We start from the raw sequence: 20,097 nt of genomic DNA on the forward strand, positions 1-20,097 counted from the left end.
GTTTGACCACAGACCATAATCGGTGGCCTGCGGGGACCACCCAGCCCGCTTATCTGGAATAGTCCCAGCAAAATGTCCAGTTCACGTGCAGAAGTTTCCTGGTTTGAACAATCAGTTATATGTTCCCTCTGTGTGTTGTCAGAGGGTGTATCCCCAGAGGCTGTGCCCCTGGGCTGCTCTCACAGCACCTGGACAGGCCCTGATATGTCAGATGGGCTCTGTGTGACCTTAGGCTCTCTAGCTGGGTCTCCACTGCACTGGGGTTATCATGCCTCACAGACTCATGGAGACTTTCTCGGGGGGTCGGCACTCAGCCAAGGCCAACCCGAGCTTGACGGGATCCCAACAGATGGTTCTTTCTCTTTCTCAACTCCCTGAAGAGAACAATATTGATTCAACCCGACGAGCATTTGTAGTTTCAAGTCAACAGAAATATTTTGAGGATCTGCTCCGTGTCAGGTGCTGTGCTGGGGTTAGGGAGTGGAGGTTGAAACAAAGATGAACAAGGCATGTGACCGAGTTTAGGGAGGGTTGGAGGGGAGGCAAGGCCAGAAAGGTAGTTTGGAATAGTTCCCGGCTTGAGGAAGGCTTTGAAACCCATGCCAAGAGCCTCCTTCCGGTCACCTTGTGTGTGCAGCTCAGGGGTGGCCGTCATGTGGATGGCAGCTCCACCAGCAAGACAGGCCCTAGTGTCGGGAAACTGCGAGATCACCACGCCTGGCGCGTGGAGGAGCAAATTCTGACAACAAAGGCCACAACAGGCGCTCAGAGCAGGGACAGGGCAGCACGGCCCGAGTGGGGAAGGACGGCCGGGTGCAGGAGGCAGCTTGGCTGGTACCCAAGGGACCAGGAGGCCGAGATAGGCAGAGAGGAGAGGGAGGAAGATGGAGGGCAAGGAACCCCGTTTGGGTGAAAAGCAGGAAGAAGCATTTGCTGGAGGGGAACAGAGGGAGCTTGGCCCAACTAGAGTGGAGGGTGCAGATGGGGGCGGGAGGGGGCTTGGGCAACACCCAGACCACAGGCCAAGCAGTCAGTCCTGCTCTGGGAGCTCTAGCCAGACAGACCCTACGCTGGACAGCCAGGGTCTCATGAAGGATGGGCAGACTAGAGTCATTAATCAATAATAGGAAGGAATCTTTTTCTTTTTAACTAAAAGAAGAAAACCTAATATAAATCCCTATATTTTATTATATTAAAAAAAAAAACCCAGCTCTCTTCTCTAGTCATATAAACACCATTATAAAGCGGGCATTGGGCTCAAGGAAGGGGAGGTCATCATCTCCCTGGGTTTATCCACGTCTCACATTTGTGGAAGAAACTCCCTGCACTGTGTTCCTTCAGAGCAGAAAACGGCCCCTTGGAAGATGAGGCAGATGCCTCAGGGGTGGCAGCTCCTGTCCCGCTCTGATCAGCAGATGGCTGCAGGGCAGATAGCTGGGTCAAAGGCCCCTGCAGGATCAGAAGGTAATGCTGGCAGTTCTGACAGAGCGTGTTTCTCTAGGAAGCAGTGTGTCGGGTTGTGCCTGGCGCTCAGGGCAGCAGTTCTAGAGAGAGGGAGGTGAGAGGCGGTCACATGTCTTGGGGCTCGTGGGTGGAAGGTTAGGGGAAGCCCTCACACTGGCAAGGGCAGGAGGGAGCTTGTGTTGCAGGCATGTGGGGTATCTCCCCGACAGCAGTGTGAACCAGGGGCGGGCAGGAACCGCCTCTCTCTCCCTCTGTCTCCCCTCTGCTTCTCCCTCAGGCCAGCCTCTTCCCATGCTTAGGGTCTAATGCAGCCTTCCCCTCCCATCATTTTCTGAGCCCACGCCCTAAAGAACGTAAACAGCCCCTCCTGGTTCCAGTATCAGGTTCCCAGGAGAGAGAATCCAGTTGGCCAGCTTGGGTCAGGGGTCCACCCTTGGGCCCTGCAGCTGTGGCCAGGAGGGCCTAGACCCTTGGTGCAGACACAGCTGCAGGGGCCAGCTGTGCCTGGATGGAGGGCAGCTCCACTGTGTTCTAGAAGAGAATGAAGACCCTTTCAGAATAAGGAGAGGGCGTCTCCTGCCTGGCCTGCAAGAAGGGGGCTTGGGAGGCCTGCAGAGACATCACCTGGAGGTGGAACCGCTGGAGAACACTCTGCAGGGCCACCCTTGAGTCTCCAGTCCATGCACTAACTTTGCCCTTCTCCTGTGACTCCTGTCTTCTTTCTGCAGCTGGGGGTACCCCAGCCCTGTCCTCCTTTCCAGTCTTGCCACCTGCCCATAATGCAGCCTCCCCCTCCTCTGTGTCTCCTCTGTGGTGATGTGACGGAGGCTTTTCCCTAGGTGCTAGCAGAGGGGCTGGCAGGCACCAGGCGGCGAGGAGAGCAGTGTTTTGCTTCTCTTCTTTGACATATTCCAGCATTTTTTATAGTAGCTCATACAGGTAGGGAGAGGCTTTTCCAAATAGACCGGAGGGATTCTGGATGGCTTTTTCCTGCCACAAGCCTAAAAACTGGGACAATGTTGGAAGAGCAAGGCCTCCTTCTGTCCTTTCCAACATGGACAGACTGGACAGACTGGGGCTGACTTTGAGCTTGAGCTTTGAGATTGGGATATAAACACCTAGCAGCTACTGCTGTTGTATGCATCCAGTGACAGGTCCAAACTGACTTAGAAAAGCCAAGAGCCGGCAGATGGAAGGGAATGTGGTGTTTATCCTACGTCCCGAGGGGCCTTCCTTGCAGGGTCCCTCCTCCATCCCCCGTGGACCGCTGTGACACTGGCTTCTCGAGGTCTGGCCCTGGCTTCCCTGAGTATCCTGCTGTTCCTCTCCCCTCCCCCACCCCCACGCCAACTGCCCTCTGAATTCGGCTTCAACCAAAGCGAATGGTTTTCCTGGCTGCAAATATCTTCTGCTGTTGCCATGTGAAATTCCCTCTGCATTAAGTCAGAGCATGTCAAAAGTCGCAGCGCTCGTGGGGACAGCTTGTCCTCCCCCCCGCATCTCTCTCCCTCCTTCCTCACCCCCACTGGCACCCCCGCCCCCCCGTTGCTTTCTGGACCCACAGGGGACACCTTGCAGACCTGGAGACCTAGGGCCATAGGTTGCTCAGGTGATCGGCCCGGCCTCCAGCATCACCTCTCACCCGCTCGGTGCCACCCGCCTCGAAGCAGCACACAGCTGCCTGGACTCCGGTCCCTGCGGCTAGGATTACTTTGAAAGGCTTATTATCTTGAAAACACTTTCTACAAGTTCAGAATCAGTTGTTCTAAGCTGCATTTTAGAATCCCCGGGGGAGACTTTACAAAGCTCAGGGCCTGGCAGCGCCCAAACAGATCACATCAAACTCTCTTGGGTAGGACTCAGGCCCAGGATTTTTCTAATGTGCCTCCGCGTCCCCCCCGCCCCCAGGTGATTGCAATGGTCAGCCAAGGCTGAGAACAGCTGCTGAGATGGTGTGAAGGCACCAATCACCAGTAACTCTGGGCGGGGCCACAGGTAGTTCCCCCCACCCCTGAAGGTTTAAGAAGACTTCCCGTTGCCCTAGGAAGTCACGCTCCAGCTAAGAAGAGGTTGGTCCGTGTTACCATCTGGCTGAGTCCTAAGGAAAGAGGATGGCGCCGGGCCGGATGGTCTGAGCGAAGTAAGTTCCTGGAACGTTGCCGGTGGAGGTCATTCTGCGTGGAGAGGTCAGCAGGGCCCTTGAACTCAGGCACCTCTCGCCAGCCTGACTCTTGGCGGGGTTTCTCACAGATCTTTGGCTTTGGCCAAGGGCGGGGCTGCAGGCATACAGAGCCTGCCAGGCCCAAAGGGAGGGGTTTGGGTTCCGGTTTCAAGGCCGCAGGGACCGGGTGGGCTTGTGGGCGCCGGTGCCAGAGACCCAGACGCTGGTCCGGCTTGCCAACCGTCTCCCCAGAGAAGGGGCGACTCTGGATGGCAGGAAGAGCCAAGGCTGACGGAGGCCTGGATGTTGGGGGCGGCGAGTAGGCGGGTGGGGGGGCAGGGGGGGCGGACACAAGGAGGAGGAGCCAGAGGAAGGGGAGGCCCGGGGGGTGGACGCGTGGAGGATGTCTCCCAGCAGGTGCTTCGCGTTGCCTTGTTGACAGCACCCTTAGCTCTATTAGAGCCCAGAAAAGTGTGTCACCCTTTTGAAGAGAGATAGGGGCTCAGAGAGGCCCATCAGGGGAGGGAGGTGGCAATGTGGCTGCTTTGGGTCGGAGTGTGGCTTAGTCCCTGAGAAGTGTAGGCAGGAAGGGAGCTCAGGCCCAGTGACACTGCATCTCTGGTCAGTAGAGTGGGCTCCGGGGGATGGGGGTGGGGAGCCAGGGAACTGAGCGACCTGGGAGGGGGCAGGGTTGGATGGCAAAGCAGTGCACTGGAGCTGTGCAGGTCACAAACAGAGCTCTGGGCTTGATGAGGGCTGGCCTTTGTCCCCTCACCCCCTTTCTGAAGTCCCAGAGCTCAGAGGTCCTGCATGGTGACTGAGGGCCATCACAGAGCAAGGAAGTTGCTGGAGCTTCTCTTATTCATCAGGACCAGAGGGGACGCTTGGAAACACGCCAGGCAGGGTCACAGCTGTTGAGGCTTCTAATCCCCAACCCGTCCTGGGCTGGGCATGGGAGCCGGACTGCAGAGAACCTGTGTGCCCGCGGTAGCTCACTGTGGAAACTGACCATCTGTTAGTTTCCCATGGCCGCTGTAACAAATTTCCATAGACTTTGGTGCTTAAAACAACACAAATTTATTCTCTTACAGTTCAGGAGGTCAGGGGTCCCCAAATCAGTCTCACTGGGCTAAAGTCAAGGTGCTGGCAGGCTGGTTCCAGAAGGAGTCTCTTTCTGGAACCTCTGAGAGGAGAATATTTTCTTCTCTTCTTTAGCTTCTAGAGACCACCTGCACTCTGTTGCTCACGGCCGCTTCCTCAAATCACTGCAAACTCCTGTTCCCACAATCACATCCACTCCTGACGCTGACCCACCTGGTTTCCTCTCCTCTTGTAAGGATCCTTATTATATTGGGCCCACCTGGATACTCTCCCCATCTCAAGACCCTTAACTTAATCACGTTTGCAAAGTCTCTTTACCATGTGAAAGAACATATTCTAAGGTTCTGGGGATTAGACAGGGACACCTTCGGGAGGGCGTTATTCAGTATTCCACACCACCTATCGAACTTGTAGCTGGGGGGATGTGAGGCATCCTTTTGCCTGAAATGCTGCTCTCCCGTGGCCCTTCTTGTGCTATCTTCGCCTTCCCCAGTCTTCCCCAAGCTGGTTGGTGCTTCTCCTAAGGGCTCCAGTAGTCCCCAGATCCTTGCCTGAGGCCAGCGTTGGATTGTAGGCTCTGAGATCATAGAGTTGGGATCTACTGGGGCATTGGTGAATTTGCCGGTGCCTAGTACAGTGTTAGCATATAGTAGATACTCACTGAATATTATATTTTACTGAGGTATAGTTGATACAACATTATGTAAGTTTCAGGTGTAAAACATAATGATTTACAATTTTAAAGGTTATACTCCATTTATAGCTATTATAAAATATTGGCTGTAGTCCCTGTGTTGTACTATATATGCTTGTAGCTTATTTATTTTATACACGGTAGTTTGTACCTCTTAGTCCTCTATGCCTATCTTGCCCCTTTCCTCTCCCCACTGGTAACCACTAGTTCATTCTCTATATCTGTGAATCTGTTTATTTTTTTGTTATATGCACTAGTTTGTATTAGTTTTTGGATTCCACATATAAGTGAGATCATACAGTATTTGTCTTTCTCTGTCTGACATATTTCACTGAGCGTAATACCCTCCAGGTCCATCGATGTTGTTGCAAATGGCAAAATTTCACTTTTTTATGGCCGAGTAGTATTCTATTGTGTATATGTGTGCCACATCTTCTTTATCCTTTCATCTGTTGATGGACACTTAGGTTGCTTCCATATCTTGGCACTTGTAAATAATGCTGCTATGAACATTGGAGTGCATTTATCTTTTTGAATTAGTGTTTTTGTTTTTTATTTTTCTTTTTGGATATATATGCAGAAGGAGAATTGCTGAGTCATGTGGTAGTTCTATTTTTAGCTTTTTGAGAAGCTTCCATACGGTTTTCCACAGTGGCTGTACCAGTTTACATTCCCACCAACAGTGTAGGAGCGTTCCCATTTCTCTACATCCTTGCCAACATTTGTTATTTGTGTTCTTTTTGATGGTAGCCATTCTGACAGATGTGATATCTCATTGTGGTTTTAATTTGCATTTCTCTGATGATTGACGATGTTGAGCATCTTTTCATGTGCCTGTTGGCCATTTGTGTGTCTTCTTTGGAGAAATGTCTATTAAGGTTTTCCCCCCATTTCTTAATCAATTTGTTTTTTTGATGTTGAGTTGTATGAGCTGTTTATATAGTTTGGATATTAACCCCTTATTGGTCATATCATTTGCAAATATTTTCTCCCATTCAGTAGGTTGTCTTTTCGTTTTGTCATAGGTTTCCTTTGCTGTGCAAAAGCTTTTACGTTTAATTAGGTCCCATTTGTTTATTTTCGCTTTTATTTCTTTTGGCTTAGGAGACAGATCCAAAAAAATATTGGTATGATTTATGTCAAAGAGGGTTCTGCTTATGTTTTCTTCTGGGAGTTTTATGGTTTCTGGTGTTACCTTTAGGTCTTTAATCCATTTGGAGTTTATTTTTGTATATGATGTGGGAAAAGTGTTCTAATTTCATTCTTTTACATGTAGCTGTCTTGTTTTCCCTACACCACTTACTGAAGAGATGGTCTTTTCCCCATTGTATATTCTTGGCTCCTTTGTCATAGCTTAATTGACCATAAGTTTGTGGATTTATTTATGGGCTGTCTGTTTTGTTCCATTGATTTATGTGACTGTCTCTGTGCCAGTACCATACTGTTTCGATTACTGTAGCTTTGTAGTAGAGTCCAAAAGTCAGACTGTCATACCTCCAGTTTTGTTCTTCTTTCTCAAGATTGTTTTGGCTATTTGGGGTCTTTTGTGTTTCATAAAATCTTTTATATTATGGAAGTTCCTTTGATTATTTTGAACCACAAAGAATTGTCTGGGGAAGGGCTGTTAGCCTGAATATCATCAGCCATTTTTGGTGTTTGCTGACAAAAGTCACCTGATGAAATAAGTTTTTAAAAAGAGGAGGTAAAGAAACTTAGTACTGATTTTAGAAATCATTCCTGGAGGTTTGACCTTAGGATTGTAGGTGTTAGATGTTATAAACAAGCTCTCTAAGACCACTTAAAAAGCAGTCACGTTGGGAGTTCCCTGGTGGTCTGGTGGTTAGGGCTCAGCACTTTCACTGCCGTGGGTCCAGGTTCGATCCCTGGTTGGGGAACTGAGATCCCGCAAGCTGTGAGGAGCAGCCAAAAGTTAAAAAAGTAAAAAATAAAAAAAGTAAAAAAGCAGTCACATTAAAAGTCACATTCTGGGGAATGGGGTTGGGCGGGGGGAGAACGCTCCTAATGTTTTACATATGGTACTTATGGCTCCAGTTAAAATCTCCAGTAGCCACGTTATTCCAAAAATTTAAACGTGCCCTATCTTATATGGAAATGAAAATGAAGCTTCTGGAAAGTTGTGTTTAATGACCCACGTGTCTGTAGTGCAGATGAAGATCCTAATGGCAAAGATGCATGAGTATTTCTAAAATAACTTCTACAATGGGATGAAACATACATGTAACTCTATTAAGAAAATATAATGGATTGAGACCAACTGTAGGTCCTTGAACAGCCATAACAGACTCAGGAGGGCTAAGGTCTCTCTTCGGAGCCCTGTCCCAGGCACCCCCAGGGTGAAGCACTGGGATGGTGTGTGTGCTGGGCAAGAGGGAAGGCTAAGGTCAGCCGGTGGGTGGGGCCAAGGTGGCTTTACTCCACATTTGTACCCCAAGCCTCCCACTGGCAGGAGAGCCTCCCTAAAGGCCAGCTGGTGTCCCGCTCATGAGGGCACATGTAGGTGTGGCTGAGTCCAGGTGTGTGGGATGTGGGGGCCACACCTGGGAAGCAGAACCCCCAGGGCCTGTGTGCCAGCCCGAGTGTTCTGACAAAGCATAAGGGTCCTATGAGGTGAGTGGTGAGAGGTGCAGGGGGGGAGGGAGGGAGGGAGAGAAACTTCTGGGAGGTGTGGGAACTGGGTCTTGAAGAAGAAGGGGCACAAGGTGAATTCTGGGAAGAGAGGCCCAGTAGGAGTGGCGTGGACGTGGGAGAGTGTGGGTCATTGAGGGCACAGGAGACACCCTCACAGGTAGGGCGAGGGCCCAGGATGGGGTGTTCCCAGCTCAGAGGAGACACTGTCTGGATGGAGGAGAGTGCCTGGCCCCAGGCTAGCAACTGCCGGGGCCCTCTGTGAGCTCACACCAGCCTGCACTGGGCCAAGCCGTCAAAGCCCCTGCACCCTTGGCGGGGTGCTCTCAGGGGTGTGAGCGGTGTCGGGGGCCCCACTCACAGCCAGTGAGCTGGGGGCCTTGTTGGGGGTCGGGTAGTGAGCTGTGGGCTCCTGGGCACGAGACAGGTGAGAGGGAGCTTGCAGCGGCCTCCTCCTGGGCCCAAGCTGAGGCCATGGAGGTCACAGTCAGTTACAGAGACTGCCCCAGCTGCTGAGACCTGGGGACGGGGAGCTGGGGAAGCCACCTATGCTCTGACCTCCGCACAGAGAAGGGACTCATCTCAGGTGTCACAGCTGACACCTGAGGCCAGTTAGTCTTTGTGACAGTGTCCCTATGCCTGCTCTGATCCCCGTTTCAGCATACACGCTCCTCCTCTGGTTGGCGGGTGTCCCAGGAAGAATGCCATAGACCGAGGTTCTTGCATGCAGACCGCCCGAGTGTCACTCACTCACTGCCCTGCTGGCTGGAGGCCTCGGGCCGGTCACCTCACCTTCCTGCACTGCCTTCCCTCCCCTGTGAGATGGGCTTTCGCCATGCCCACCGGTGCCCCTTTGCTTCGGGTCGGAGCCCCTCCCCCATAGGTGGGTGCCCTGGCATGCGCCCCTCCACCCCCAAAGGCTGGTCTCCAGGTGCACACTGAGAGGAGACCTGGGGAAGGAGAGTGTGCCTCTCTGGGGATGGGCAGGGCCACCAGGAACAAACACACTCGAGGTCCCTTACGTCATCAGGGGGTCATTGCAAGGACCGAGGAAAGGATTCAGATGGGAATCTTGACTTCAGGCTGCAGGAGCTGGAAAGGGCGTCTGGGATAGAATGGAGCTCTCTTGAGTCCATCGTCTTTTGCCCCCTTGAAAATGGGCATCCATTTCTTTTGATTGGAGAGCTCCATCTTTATGGAGATTCACCTGCTCTGCGTTTTTCTATCTTCTTGCCCAGCTGTTCTTCCTTCTTGCCTCTGGCCCTTGGCTTCTGCTGCTTTTCAGCCTCTGCTCCCACCACCAACTGCTTCTGTCTCTGTCCCAACTCTCACTGCAGAGGCCAGACCCTCTGCACCCTTCAGCACTGTCATGCAAGGCAAGGAGAGGTGGAGGGACCATTCCACACTAAAGGAGACTAAAGAGATGTGACAACTAAGTGGAATATGTGACCCCGGCCAGGGGAAGACAGTGCTACAAGGAGCAGTGGTGACAAACTGGCATATGGACGGGAGAGGAGAGAAAAATACTGTGTCGGGGTTAAATTCCCTCATTTGTGAACTGTGCTGTGGTTATGTAAGACAAGGACCTTTGTTCTTAGCGAAAACACACTGAATTACTAAGGGGTAAAGGGGCATGATTTATGCAACCTATTCTCAGATGGTTCGGAAAAAAAAATGTTTTTAAAAGAGGCCCACAATGACTTACTTCTTGCCAAATTCCAGAGACAGTTAAGGGGGGAAGAGAATGAGTGAGAGTGTGAGAGAGCAGGGACGGTCACCACCAGTCTGGGGGTCTCTGTGTGGGATGCCCAGGCCACCTTATAGGCTGTGGGCCAGTGCACAGAGGAGGAACTTTGGTTCTAGAAACCACCCATGGCTCAGTCAGCTGGTGGGCAGGATGGTGGGGTCACATGGCCCGGCGCACAGCTCCCATGGTGACCTTTTCTTGTTTCCTGGTTGCCTGACATCTTGAGAACCCTCTTGCTCTTTGGGGGACTTTCCAGCTTGTTGAGTGGTCTCTGTTTAAGGAACCTCCTCTCCGGCTGCAGAGGGGGCTAGGGTGGCAGGCAGCACTGAGCATCGGCCGTTCTCCCCTGCTGGAGGATTCCTGGTCATTCTGCTGCTTCAGTGACAGGTACTGCCTTCCTCTCTCCCATCGTCTGGTGAGCTGGTGCTGGCTCTGTGGGTGAGGACCTTACTCTCAGCTTTGCCATATTCCTAGCTGTGAGTGGAGGCGCCATGGTCTCGTCACCTTTCATGGGGACAAAACCCACTTCCCTAGGTTGTTGACTACCAAAGGAGCAGTGTCGGAGAGAGAGTCCACTGATAAGCAAAGTGCCTTATGCCTAGTATAGTAGAGGGAGAATGTTAGGATTGTCATTGCTATCAAGAGAAGAGACAGGACAGGAGCCCCCATGATGTACCATAAGTGACAATGATAGGGAAGGGGTGGGGTGGGTGTTCAAGGGGGTGTGAGTTCTGTTGTCTTCCTCCTCCGGGGGAACCTGCATCGTACCGAGTACCCAGGAGGGCAAGGCTTGAGGGAATGATGGGCTGATGCAGGGTCTCAGAAGGGGCCCGTTACTGCTCACCCGGAACTCCAGCTGCTCAGGCAGCCATATTTTGTGTCCTGAGGCCCATCCCCTGGTCACAGCTGGTTGTTCTTAGGGACCCATGGAAAAATGAGCGGGACCAGTGGGATCGTCTCATCCAAGAATCTAAGCTCAGATGCACAGAGGGGTGTCGCTGCAGCAGTGGAGGTGGAAGGCCAGCCAGGGTATGTAGGTTGAACGTAGTCCCATGGCAGCATCTCTGAGTGAGCGAGGTCAGCCAGCAGGGAGAGGAGGAGGGAAGAGGCGGGGCAGAGAAAATCATCACACAGGTATCCAGTGGTTATTATGGGCCTGGCACTGTTCTAGGCTCTTTCCATGTTTTTTCTTACTTAATCATCATGACAGTCCACAAAGCAGGCACTATTCCAGGATTATCCTTACTTTACAGATGAGGAGACAGGCACAGAGAGGGTAGGTCACTTGCTCAAGGGCACAGGGCCAGCCAGTGGTAGAGTGGCCTTTGAGCTCAGTCTGGGTGTTGACTCCATCACCAAACACGGATGCATGGCTGCTTCGGCCCCATATCTGTGCACTGCGGTCCCTGCCCTAGGGCTCCAGGGAACCCCCCTTGTCTCTTTCCTGGTGCTACCTTCAGTGGGTCTCTGCTTTTCGCAACTGAGAAGCTTGATGAAAATTCGAAGGCGTTTCTGGCATGGGGTACTTTCCCAGTAGGACCTCCCTAGCTTCCAGAGTCCAAGTCTGCACCACGTGGGGGTGGTCCCACAGGTCGCTCATGTGTGAGGCTCTCTGACTGTGGGTTGTCATCAAGAGCTGGCAGCACGGGCTGGGGGATATTTGTTTAGCTGGATGCTTCCCGAAAACCAGGCCAAGAAATATTTGCACAGTGACATCTGAGCGCTCGGGTCGGGGGTGTGAATGCAACAGTGAGTACTCTGGTAGGAGTCTGGGGGTGGTGGCTGAAATTCCATTCATACCTGTGCCTGCAGATAAACACTATTAATACTGCAGGGCTGTGGGCTGGAGGTCCATGGGGGTGACAGTGCAACCGAGTCTTAGCCCCGAACTCCAGCCCCTGTTTTGGTACAATGGGCTGGACATGGGGCTGGCCCCCTCCCTCTCCAGGGAGGGCTCGAGTGTGAATGAGGGGTCTGCAGATGGGGAGCTGGAGGTCAGGGAGCGCCTGGGTCTCCACCACTGCCTGACTTTCCAACATCTGACCACCCTGAGGTCAGCTCAGCAAAGCCCTCCTCAGGGACAGGAAGGCCGCCCCTCCCTGCCCCTCCCTCCCTCCAGATTCCCTCGTCTTGTCCTTGTAGGATGAGCTCTTCTAGGCCTTTCTCCCAGGCTGGCAGACAAGTGACACCATCTATAGCCTAAAGCAGCCTTTAATTCTCACCCCAGGGGGCCGTGAGCTGGCAGATGAGGGTGTGTGACAAGTAATCTGATACTAATTGTTAAACCACTAAAGACTGAACGTGTTTTCTAAAAAAGTATCACAGGGAAATCAAAGCTGGGCACCCAGGAGCTCCAAGAAGGGCCCTTCCTCACTAACAGCAAAACCGTAACCCCAGTAACAGGGCTGAGGATCAGGGTGGAGGTGGCCAGGGTGCTGAGCGGGCAGCTCTGTCTAAGCCAGGCCCTGAGGTCGAGGGGAAGCCTTAAGGGCAGCTGTCTTCAGACCGTGTGGGTGCAGCCTTGGGGGTAATCCCTTGGGGTGCACGAAGAAAACAGGGCTTCTGTGTAAACTGATGTCATCATTTGATACACATTTTATATAGTGTATTTGTACGTGGCATAACTTCCATTAGGAGAATATTGGTGTGGACTTCTCAGAGCAGGTGGCCGATCTGGATGTGGCCTGGATTCTCAGCACACACCCCTACCCTGGCGTTTTCCCCCAGGTGCTGAAGCTGCTCCATTGGCAGTGCCTTTGGGGCAGTCTCTCCTGTTCAGGTGGCACGTCTGGCCCTGGCTTCTCCCAGCCAGGCTCTGGAGGCAGCAGGGGTCTCTGGCCCTGTCTGGACGCCCCCTGCTGCCTCCCACCCCCCTCCAGGCTTTGGCCACGCCTCTGCAAGGCTTTTTTTTTTTTTTTTACATCTTTATTGGAGTATAATTACTTTACAATGGTGTGTTAGTTTCTGCTTTATAACAAAGTGAATCAGTTATACATATACATATGTTCCCATCTCTCTTCCCTCTTGCCTCTCCCTCCCTATCCCACCCCTCTAGGTGGTCACAAAGCACAGAGCTGATCTCCCTGTGCTATGCGGCTGCTTCCCACTAGCTATCTACCTTACGTTTGGTAGTGTATATATGTCCATGCCTCTCTCTCGCTTTGTCACAGCTTACCCTTCCCCCTCCCCATATCCTCAAGTCCATTCTCTAGTAGGTCTGTGTCTCTATTCTCGTCTTACCCCTAGGTTCTTCATGACATTTTTTTTTCTTAAATTCCATATATATGTGTTAGCATACGGTATTTGTCTCTCTCTTTCTGACTTACTTCACTCTGTATGACAGACTCTAGGTCCATCCACCTCACTACAAATAACTCAATTTCGTTTCTTTTTATGGCTGAGTAATATTCCATTGTATATATGTGCCACACCTTCTTTATCCATTCATCCGATGATGGACACTTAGGTTGTTTCCATCTCCGGGCTATTGTAAATAGAGCTGCAATGAACATTTTGGTACATGTCTCTTTTTGAATTATGGTTTTCTCAGGGTATATGCCCAGTAGTGGGATTGCTGAGTCATATGGTAGTTCTATTTGTAGTTTTTTAAGGAACCTCCATACTGTTCTCCACAGTGGCTGTATCAATTTACATTCCCACCAGCAGTGCAAGAGGGTTCTCTTTTCTCCACACCCTCTCCAGCATTTATCGTTTCTAGATTTTGTGATGATGGCCATTCTGACTGGTGTGAGGTGATACCCCACTGTAGTTTTGATTTGCATTTCTCTGATGATTAGTGATGTTGAGCATTCTTTCATGTGTTTGTTGGCAATCTGTATATCTTCTTTAGAGAAATGTCTATTTAGGTTTTCTGCCCATTTTTGGATTGGGTTTTTTTTTGTTATTGAGCTGCATGACCTGCTTATAAATGTTGGAGATTAATCCTTTGTCAGTTGCTTCATTTGCAAATATTTTCTCACATTCTGAGGGTTGTCTTTTGGTCTTGTTGATGGTTTCCTTTGCTGTGCAAAAGCTTTGAAGTTTCATTGGTCCCATTTGTTTATTTTTGTTTTTATTTCCATTTCTCTAGGAGGTGGGTCAAAAAGGATCTTGCTGTGATTTATGTCATAGTGTGTTCTGCCTATGTTTTCCTCTAAGAGTTTGATAGTGTCTGGCCTTAAATTTAGGTCTTTAGTTTCTCTAGGAGGTGGGTCAAAAAGGATCTTGCTGTGATTTATGTCATAGTGTGTTCTGCCTATGTTTTCCTCTAAGAGTTTGATAGTGTCTGGCCTTAAATTTAGGTCTTTAGTCCCCTCCCCAGGCACTCATCACAATCTCCTCAGTGGGCCCCTCCCTCCCACTGCCCTCCCCACCTGTGAGTCCCCGCCCCGGCCTTCATGACCTCTCAGGCCTCTGCCTCTTCTCCAGGGCTCCCTCCCTCAAGGCCTGTCCCATGGGTACCTGGTAGATAAATGAACACACTGGTTCACACAAACCTGCTTTCCCTTCATGGGCCTCTTTATTCAAGACCTTTATTTTGAATTGTCAAGCAACTTGCCCAGCCCCGCTGAGGCTTCCTAAAAGGAATGCTTCAAGTCAAAATGCATTTGTTGCCTTTGCCTTTCCTATTACCAAGGACTCACTACCACCATCTTTGGGCATCCCAATGTAAACCAACAGCATTTGCTTTTTCTTGTTTATTTTTTTTCTAACAGAATTCCAGAATAAAAATAGATCTCTATCATATATATATATATTTATACACATACATACACATATAGAGATCCTTCAGCCAGGCGGGATGAAGGATCTGGTGTCCTTACAGTGTCCCTTGGCCTGGCATGGGAAGGCTAGAGGCACAGGCTCTCCCTGGTGGCACCTGGGGGTGTGGAGTGCTGAGCCAGGGCTGGGAGGAGCGTGGGTCTCCAACAGCCTCTTGCCTTGCCTCCGAGGAACAGACCGGGCTCTGACGGGCCAGAGCAGCCCTCAGCTGACCCTTCCACACACCTTCAAGTGAGAGATACGCCACACGGGGCTTTAAAACTGAAACCCAAAGTGCAGATAAGAAAGGAGTTCCCCGATAGGCCTGTGGGGAGAGTTCCAAGAGTATCACGCAGCAGGGAAGACACCACCCACCAGCACCCCCAGGACCTCGGTAGAGACGGGTGTCACATACACAGAGGCCTGCACAACCAGGGAGGGGCTAGGCTCCGGCCCTTCCTTGGGTCTCTAATTACAGGCCCTGTTTGGCCCCAGGCAGGGGAAACCGAATGGCTAGGGCGGGGCTTGGGTCACCCAAGAGAGCCTGAGGTGAAAATGGGCTGTGGATGGTGTTAAGGGCAGTCCTAGAGATTGCCAGTCTCCACATTATAACCCCTAGAGGGAGCTACACTGTACCCATTGCCCAGAAAGGTAAGGCTTGAAGGAATGAGGTGTTGATGCAAGGAAGGGCTGGGTCCAGCGGCCATGTTTGTATCCTAGGGGCTACAGCCCAGGGCCTGAGGAGGTGGCTGAGGCCCGTTTCTAGAGAGGTGGAGGTGGGCAGAAATGGAAGTTTAGTTAGGCCCAGAACTGAGTGCCCCTGGCCAGACACCAGAGGCCCCAGAGGCACTTGGCAACAGAGGGGAAGATTAAAGGCGGGCCCAAGCAAAGAGGGGCACGGCCAGGCACTGTCCACTAACTTAAACCTGGGAGAGGACCCAGAGGTCCGTCCTCTTCCTGCCTGCCAGCAGATTCTTCAAGCCATGACTGCCCTGGGCACGACCTGAGAGTGGGGTGTGAGGCCAGGGCCAGGGGGCTCCCCCAGGCACCGAGGCCTGCTGAGGGCAGGTGGTGAAGTACAGCTGTGAGGTTCCCCCACTAGCGCTCTTGGGGAACAAGTCCAGTCACCATGACTCTAAGTCACTGAGGGTTCAAGCAGACTGCCTCCCGAGGGGCCGAGGAAGGAACCCAGGAGAACCCTCTTGGCCCAGCCAAAGGGCAGCTCATCTTTGGCGTGGGGAGCAGAGAGCTGAGGTTCGAGACTAAAGCTTGTGCAAAGCCGGGAAATCCAGGGTCAGAGATATTGAAGGAGGGTGGCAGGTACAGTACAGGGGCTTTTAGACGGGGTGGGGGGGAGGGGTACCCAAGCCTCACAGACCCTTCCTGCGCATTTAGATGATGCGCAGATACACTGGGGAGCGTCCCCCGTGTTGATGTGGCCTCCCAGCTACTTCCTTGCTCACAAACTCCATGCAGTCTGAGTCCCAAGGAACAAGGGATTTGTTTTTGATGCAGACCTGGTCCACCCTGCTCCAGATGAGCAGCTCCCAGTCCCAGCTGGCCCTGGAGGGAAAGCGGGGGTGGCGGGGGGAGGCGAGGAGAATTAGGGCTGCAGCCTGCAGACACATTCCCTAGAGATGTATCGCCCTGAGGCCCCGAACCTCCCCTGACCCACGCTCCCTGCTGCCCGCCGGCCCGCTGGGCAGCTCCCTCCCTCCCCAAAGCTGCGAGGCCTCATCAGAGCTCTCTGGGGATGATGGAGAAGGGCAGCACTGGGCTGCTGGCCTCCAGTTCGAGGGCGGTGAGAAAGCAGTCGACGGCGGCCTCGCTCTGGCCCTGGGCCTGCAGCACCTCGCCCAGGCCCTGCCATGCCTCGTGGCAGGTGCTCTGCCTCTCCACGGCGTCCCGTAGCACCTTCTGGGCCAGGCTCTTATGGCCCAGCTGACTCAGCATCACACCCTGGGGAGCAAGCACAGGGTGGGGTGAGTGAGGCTGTCCTGGGGCAGGGGCATCCTGGCCATCGGGGTAAGGAGTGGAAGCAGCACAGCCACGAGCCAGAGAGGGCCCTGCGTCTCAGGCTCGGGTACTGTCAAGTGACCGTGCCCTTGACCCATGCAAATCCTCCCTGTGTCCGTCCCAGCCTTGCTTCCAGCCCGGCCTCCCGGGTCACCCACTGTGGCAGCTCTGATCCTCCTTGCCCCAGGAGTTGGGCTTTAAGGTCAGCAGACCTGGCTTCGGGTCTCCCCATTACAGCTGAGGGATCCCGGGCAAGTCACCCCTCTCTGGCCCTCAGTTTTCTCATCTGTAAATGGGAAAGACCACTGTGTCCACCTCTAGGGTTGTTATGACGTTTACACGACAGTAGAGGCAAAGCACTTGAACCGTGCCTGATGTGTGTGAGCTCTCAGTCAACGGATCTGTTACCCCAAGGCCCTGGGCTGCACTGTGGCGCTGCCCTTCTCCCCAGGGACCTGTGAGACCAAGGAGTGTGCACTACAGGCCTGGGGAGGACCTCAAGCCTGTGGGTGAATGGACAGCTCCTGTGCCCGCATCGGTAGCCTGTCTTCCTGGGACCTAAAGCCCATCCCAGCCTGGCCAGGCGGGTGAGGGTCGCAGGAGGAGAGTCAGATGGCTGGGGAACCAGGGACAGATGCTGGGTGAAAGGAGGGCCTCTGGGAGGGGCCTGGGAAGCTTGGCCCTGTTGTTTGGAGAGACAGAGGAAGTGACAGGAATTGTCACCGAGTTGGGAAGTGAAACTGGCACCTTGTCCCCCCTACGTCCACCCACACTGGGAGGGGTGTGGGGAGGTGGGGGGGAAGGGCCAGGGTCCTCTTTCGACCTCCAGTCCCAGAAAGACTGCTTTGCACCCTCCCACTAATCTGTGTCCCAGCCCTCAAAGGTGCCACAGTATCGCAGCACGGGGGGGGGGGGGGGGGGCGGGGGGGGCATCCTCTCATTCAGACATGAGGTAAAGCCCAAACAACAGCGACTTCCTGGACAGGGAATGGGGGTGGGGAGCTGCCTTCCGTGTGCCAGGAGCCCCCTCTCGGGTGCCCGCCCACTGACGGCCATGTACATTTTTAGCTGGAACATTTTCCTCCTCGCCGCACTCCCCAGAGTTAGGCCCTCCGTTGCTATGGAGACCCACTGGGGAAGAGGCACATGGCTGATTTCATGAAGTCTTCCGAGGGCTTGGAATACGACCAATTAGGCAAGAGTGAAAGATGGTGCTCAGGAAGCCCTAGGAAAAGCCTCCTTCTCTGAAGGCACTGGCTGGCGGTCTGGTGGCCAGGGGGAGGGAAAGGGGGGGGAGCTCTTCAACCGAGGGGGAAGCTGTCCCCAGGGGACCACAGGGATGGGGAGGAGGGCAGGGGAACCAGGGGCAGGGTAGAGCCTCAGGCAGGGCTCCTGGATCTGGCCAGATGGGTGCAGTGCTGACTCAGGGCTGTCCAGGACCAATGGGCAGTGTCCAGTCTGGCCAGCAGGGCTCCAGGCCAAGCTGCTCTGTCCACATGGCCTGGGAGCTGGACCCTGAGCAGCTCATGATGGAACAGGGCCCACGAGGAGGAGGGCAGGAAGGCGAGACAACAGGCCGCCAGACACCAAAATTAAGCACCAAAAATGGAAGGTTTGAGCCCTGTGAGTGCTGCCCATGGGGGAGCAACAGAGGACAGATGGGGAAGGCCAGCGGGGCCACCCAGGGCGGGGGCGGGGCCACAGTGGCTTTTACACACCAAGTTTTCTATATTGAGCTTCCATGTGAGATTTTTGTTTGAAAAGAGGGCTTTATAGCTAAAAACAAGCCTGAAAACCCCTGATCTCAAGAAGTGTTTAGGTGTTTGGGAAGGGGCCAGATGTGTCTGCAGGCTGAACAGGGTGTGTGTGTGTTGGTTTAGGAGGTTTGTGGCAGGCTCCTCTGTATGTTCTATGTAGAGGAAAACAGCCCAGGGCTACAGAGCCGGAAGACCTGGCCAGGTTGGAATCCCAGCTGTGCCACTGACAAGTGCCAAGACCATGGGGAAGTGGCCCATTTTCTCTGAGCTGCTGTTCCCTCGTCTGTAAACCAGGGGCTAGAACAGTCCTACCTCGTAGGCTATTGTGAGGGTTCTGCAAGGATGAATTTGAAATTATAGAGCAGGGTGCATGGTGGGCTGACAGCAAGTGGAAGTGTCCCCAGGATGAACAGAGGGTCCTGGGTGGAGGGGCAGGGAGGGCAAAGAAGATCTGGAGGGCAAGGCTCCCTGTGAGGGAAGACTGTGTGGGCTGGCGTGGGGTTGGATCACATCCCCCCCACCCTGGGGTGCTGACCTCAGAGCCTGAAAGGAGACACCGGGGTCAGGCTGGGGTCTGGAGGCCCAGGGCCTGTAACAGGATCTGCTGCCACCTGCCCGAGACACCAGCCCGTTGGGTTCATGTTTGGTAGCAACTCAGAGCTGTTTGCTGCCTGACAACTGGGCAGGGCCCTGCCCCAGGAGGATGTGAGGTCTCACCTGCTCTCCCAAAGCCCGGCGCTGAGCCGAGGGCCTGCCGTCAGTCACCCCACCCCCAGCTGCCCCCCGAGAACAGGTCTCCAGGGAGATGGTGGGAACACAGAACTGGTCTCAATTCCATCCAAATATCCCGGCTGACTCCTTCCCTCCCTGTGTCGAGAGAGGAGACCAGACCTGCTAAGTGACTCTCAGCTTCTGACACTTGACCTGGGAGATGCCATCGCGGTGCTGCCCACACAGGGATTAGAAAGAAGTGCGAGTCACTGATGGTGGTGGAGGACGGCGCCTATAACCGGAGCTCAGGGAGGGGCAGGGCTGTGGGGGAGTCCCCAGAAATTCCCGAGGTCGTCCATTCCTTCTTCCTTCCCTCCCTTCCTGGATCTCAGGAAGGGAGGGAGCATCTGGCCTCATCTCATCTGACAGGACCCTGCTCCTCTAGGAAGTCTGTCTTTCTTGCCTAAGGGCAGCACGTGCTGCCACACCAGCGCCTGGAGGGTATGCTCCTCACTGTAGCTCTCGAACACCATCCCTGACCCCACCCCCGTAGGCTGAGAGAGACAGGGTCCCCGGCTCCTGCCTGCTCCGTGATTTCCCACAGGACAGCAGCTCACAAGAGTTTGGGGGGATGGTGGTGGTCGCGGGTGCAAAGCCAGGCACACCGGAGGCCTTTATGCGTACTTAGTGACCTGCTTAGGGCCACAAAGGCAGGCACTCTGAGGGCCGCCTCCCTGGCTAGGGTCTGGTCTCCGGTTTGTGTGGAGACTCTGAAGGGACGCTCCCTGTTAGGAGCCCAGGTTCTCTGGGGAAGTACAGGTTGGGGTCAGAAGCCACAGCCTGGGATGGGGATGAAGGGGAGCGGGGGTCCTACCTGCCTTTTGGAGAATTACCACTGCACACCATCTCATCCGGTTGATTCAGTGCCTGACGCTGTACCCCAGAGGGGAGGGGCGGCAGGAAGGTCCTGCTGTGTGAGCCTTTTTCTTCTTTGGGGGGAGGGCGGCCCTGGGAAGCAGCCCTGACTGCTAGGCCAGCT

At 53.5% G+C, this 20,097-nt stretch overlaps 2 protein-coding genes across 4 annotated transcripts in view; one reads left to right on the forward strand and one right to left on the reverse strand.

Annotated features, from left to right (window-relative positions):
* The window catches only part of STPG4 (sperm-tail PG-rich repeat containing 4), a 62,323-nt gene that overhangs the window by 38,888 nt on the left and 3,338 nt on the right, over window positions 1-20,097 (forward strand). The window contains exon 9 of the mRNA XM_060027540.1: window positions 3,509-3,604. The gene's annotated coding sequence lies outside the window, so the exon portion shown is untranslated. The remainder of the gene's footprint in view (window positions 1-3,508; window positions 3,605-20,097) is intronic.
* The window catches only part of TTC7A (tetratricopeptide repeat domain 7A), a 155,924-nt gene continuing 150,142 nt past the window's right edge, over window positions 14,316-20,097 (reverse strand). For all 3 annotated transcript variants that reach the window (XM_060026674.1, XM_060026673.1, XM_060026675.1), the window contains one exon: window positions 14,316-16,533. In XM_060026674.1, coding sequence (XP_059882657.1) covers window positions 16,312-16,533 — 222 coding nt within the window. In that variant the 3' untranslated portion in view covers window positions 14,316-16,311. The remainder of the gene's footprint in view (window positions 16,534-20,097) is intronic.

The sequence above is a fragment of the Delphinus delphis genome, chromosome 12 (assembly GCF_949987515.2).
Source record: "Delphinus delphis chromosome 12, mDelDel1.2, whole genome shotgun sequence".
In the NCBI taxonomy this organism is placed as follows: Eukaryota; Metazoa; Chordata; class Mammalia; order Artiodactyla; family Delphinidae; genus Delphinus; species Delphinus delphis.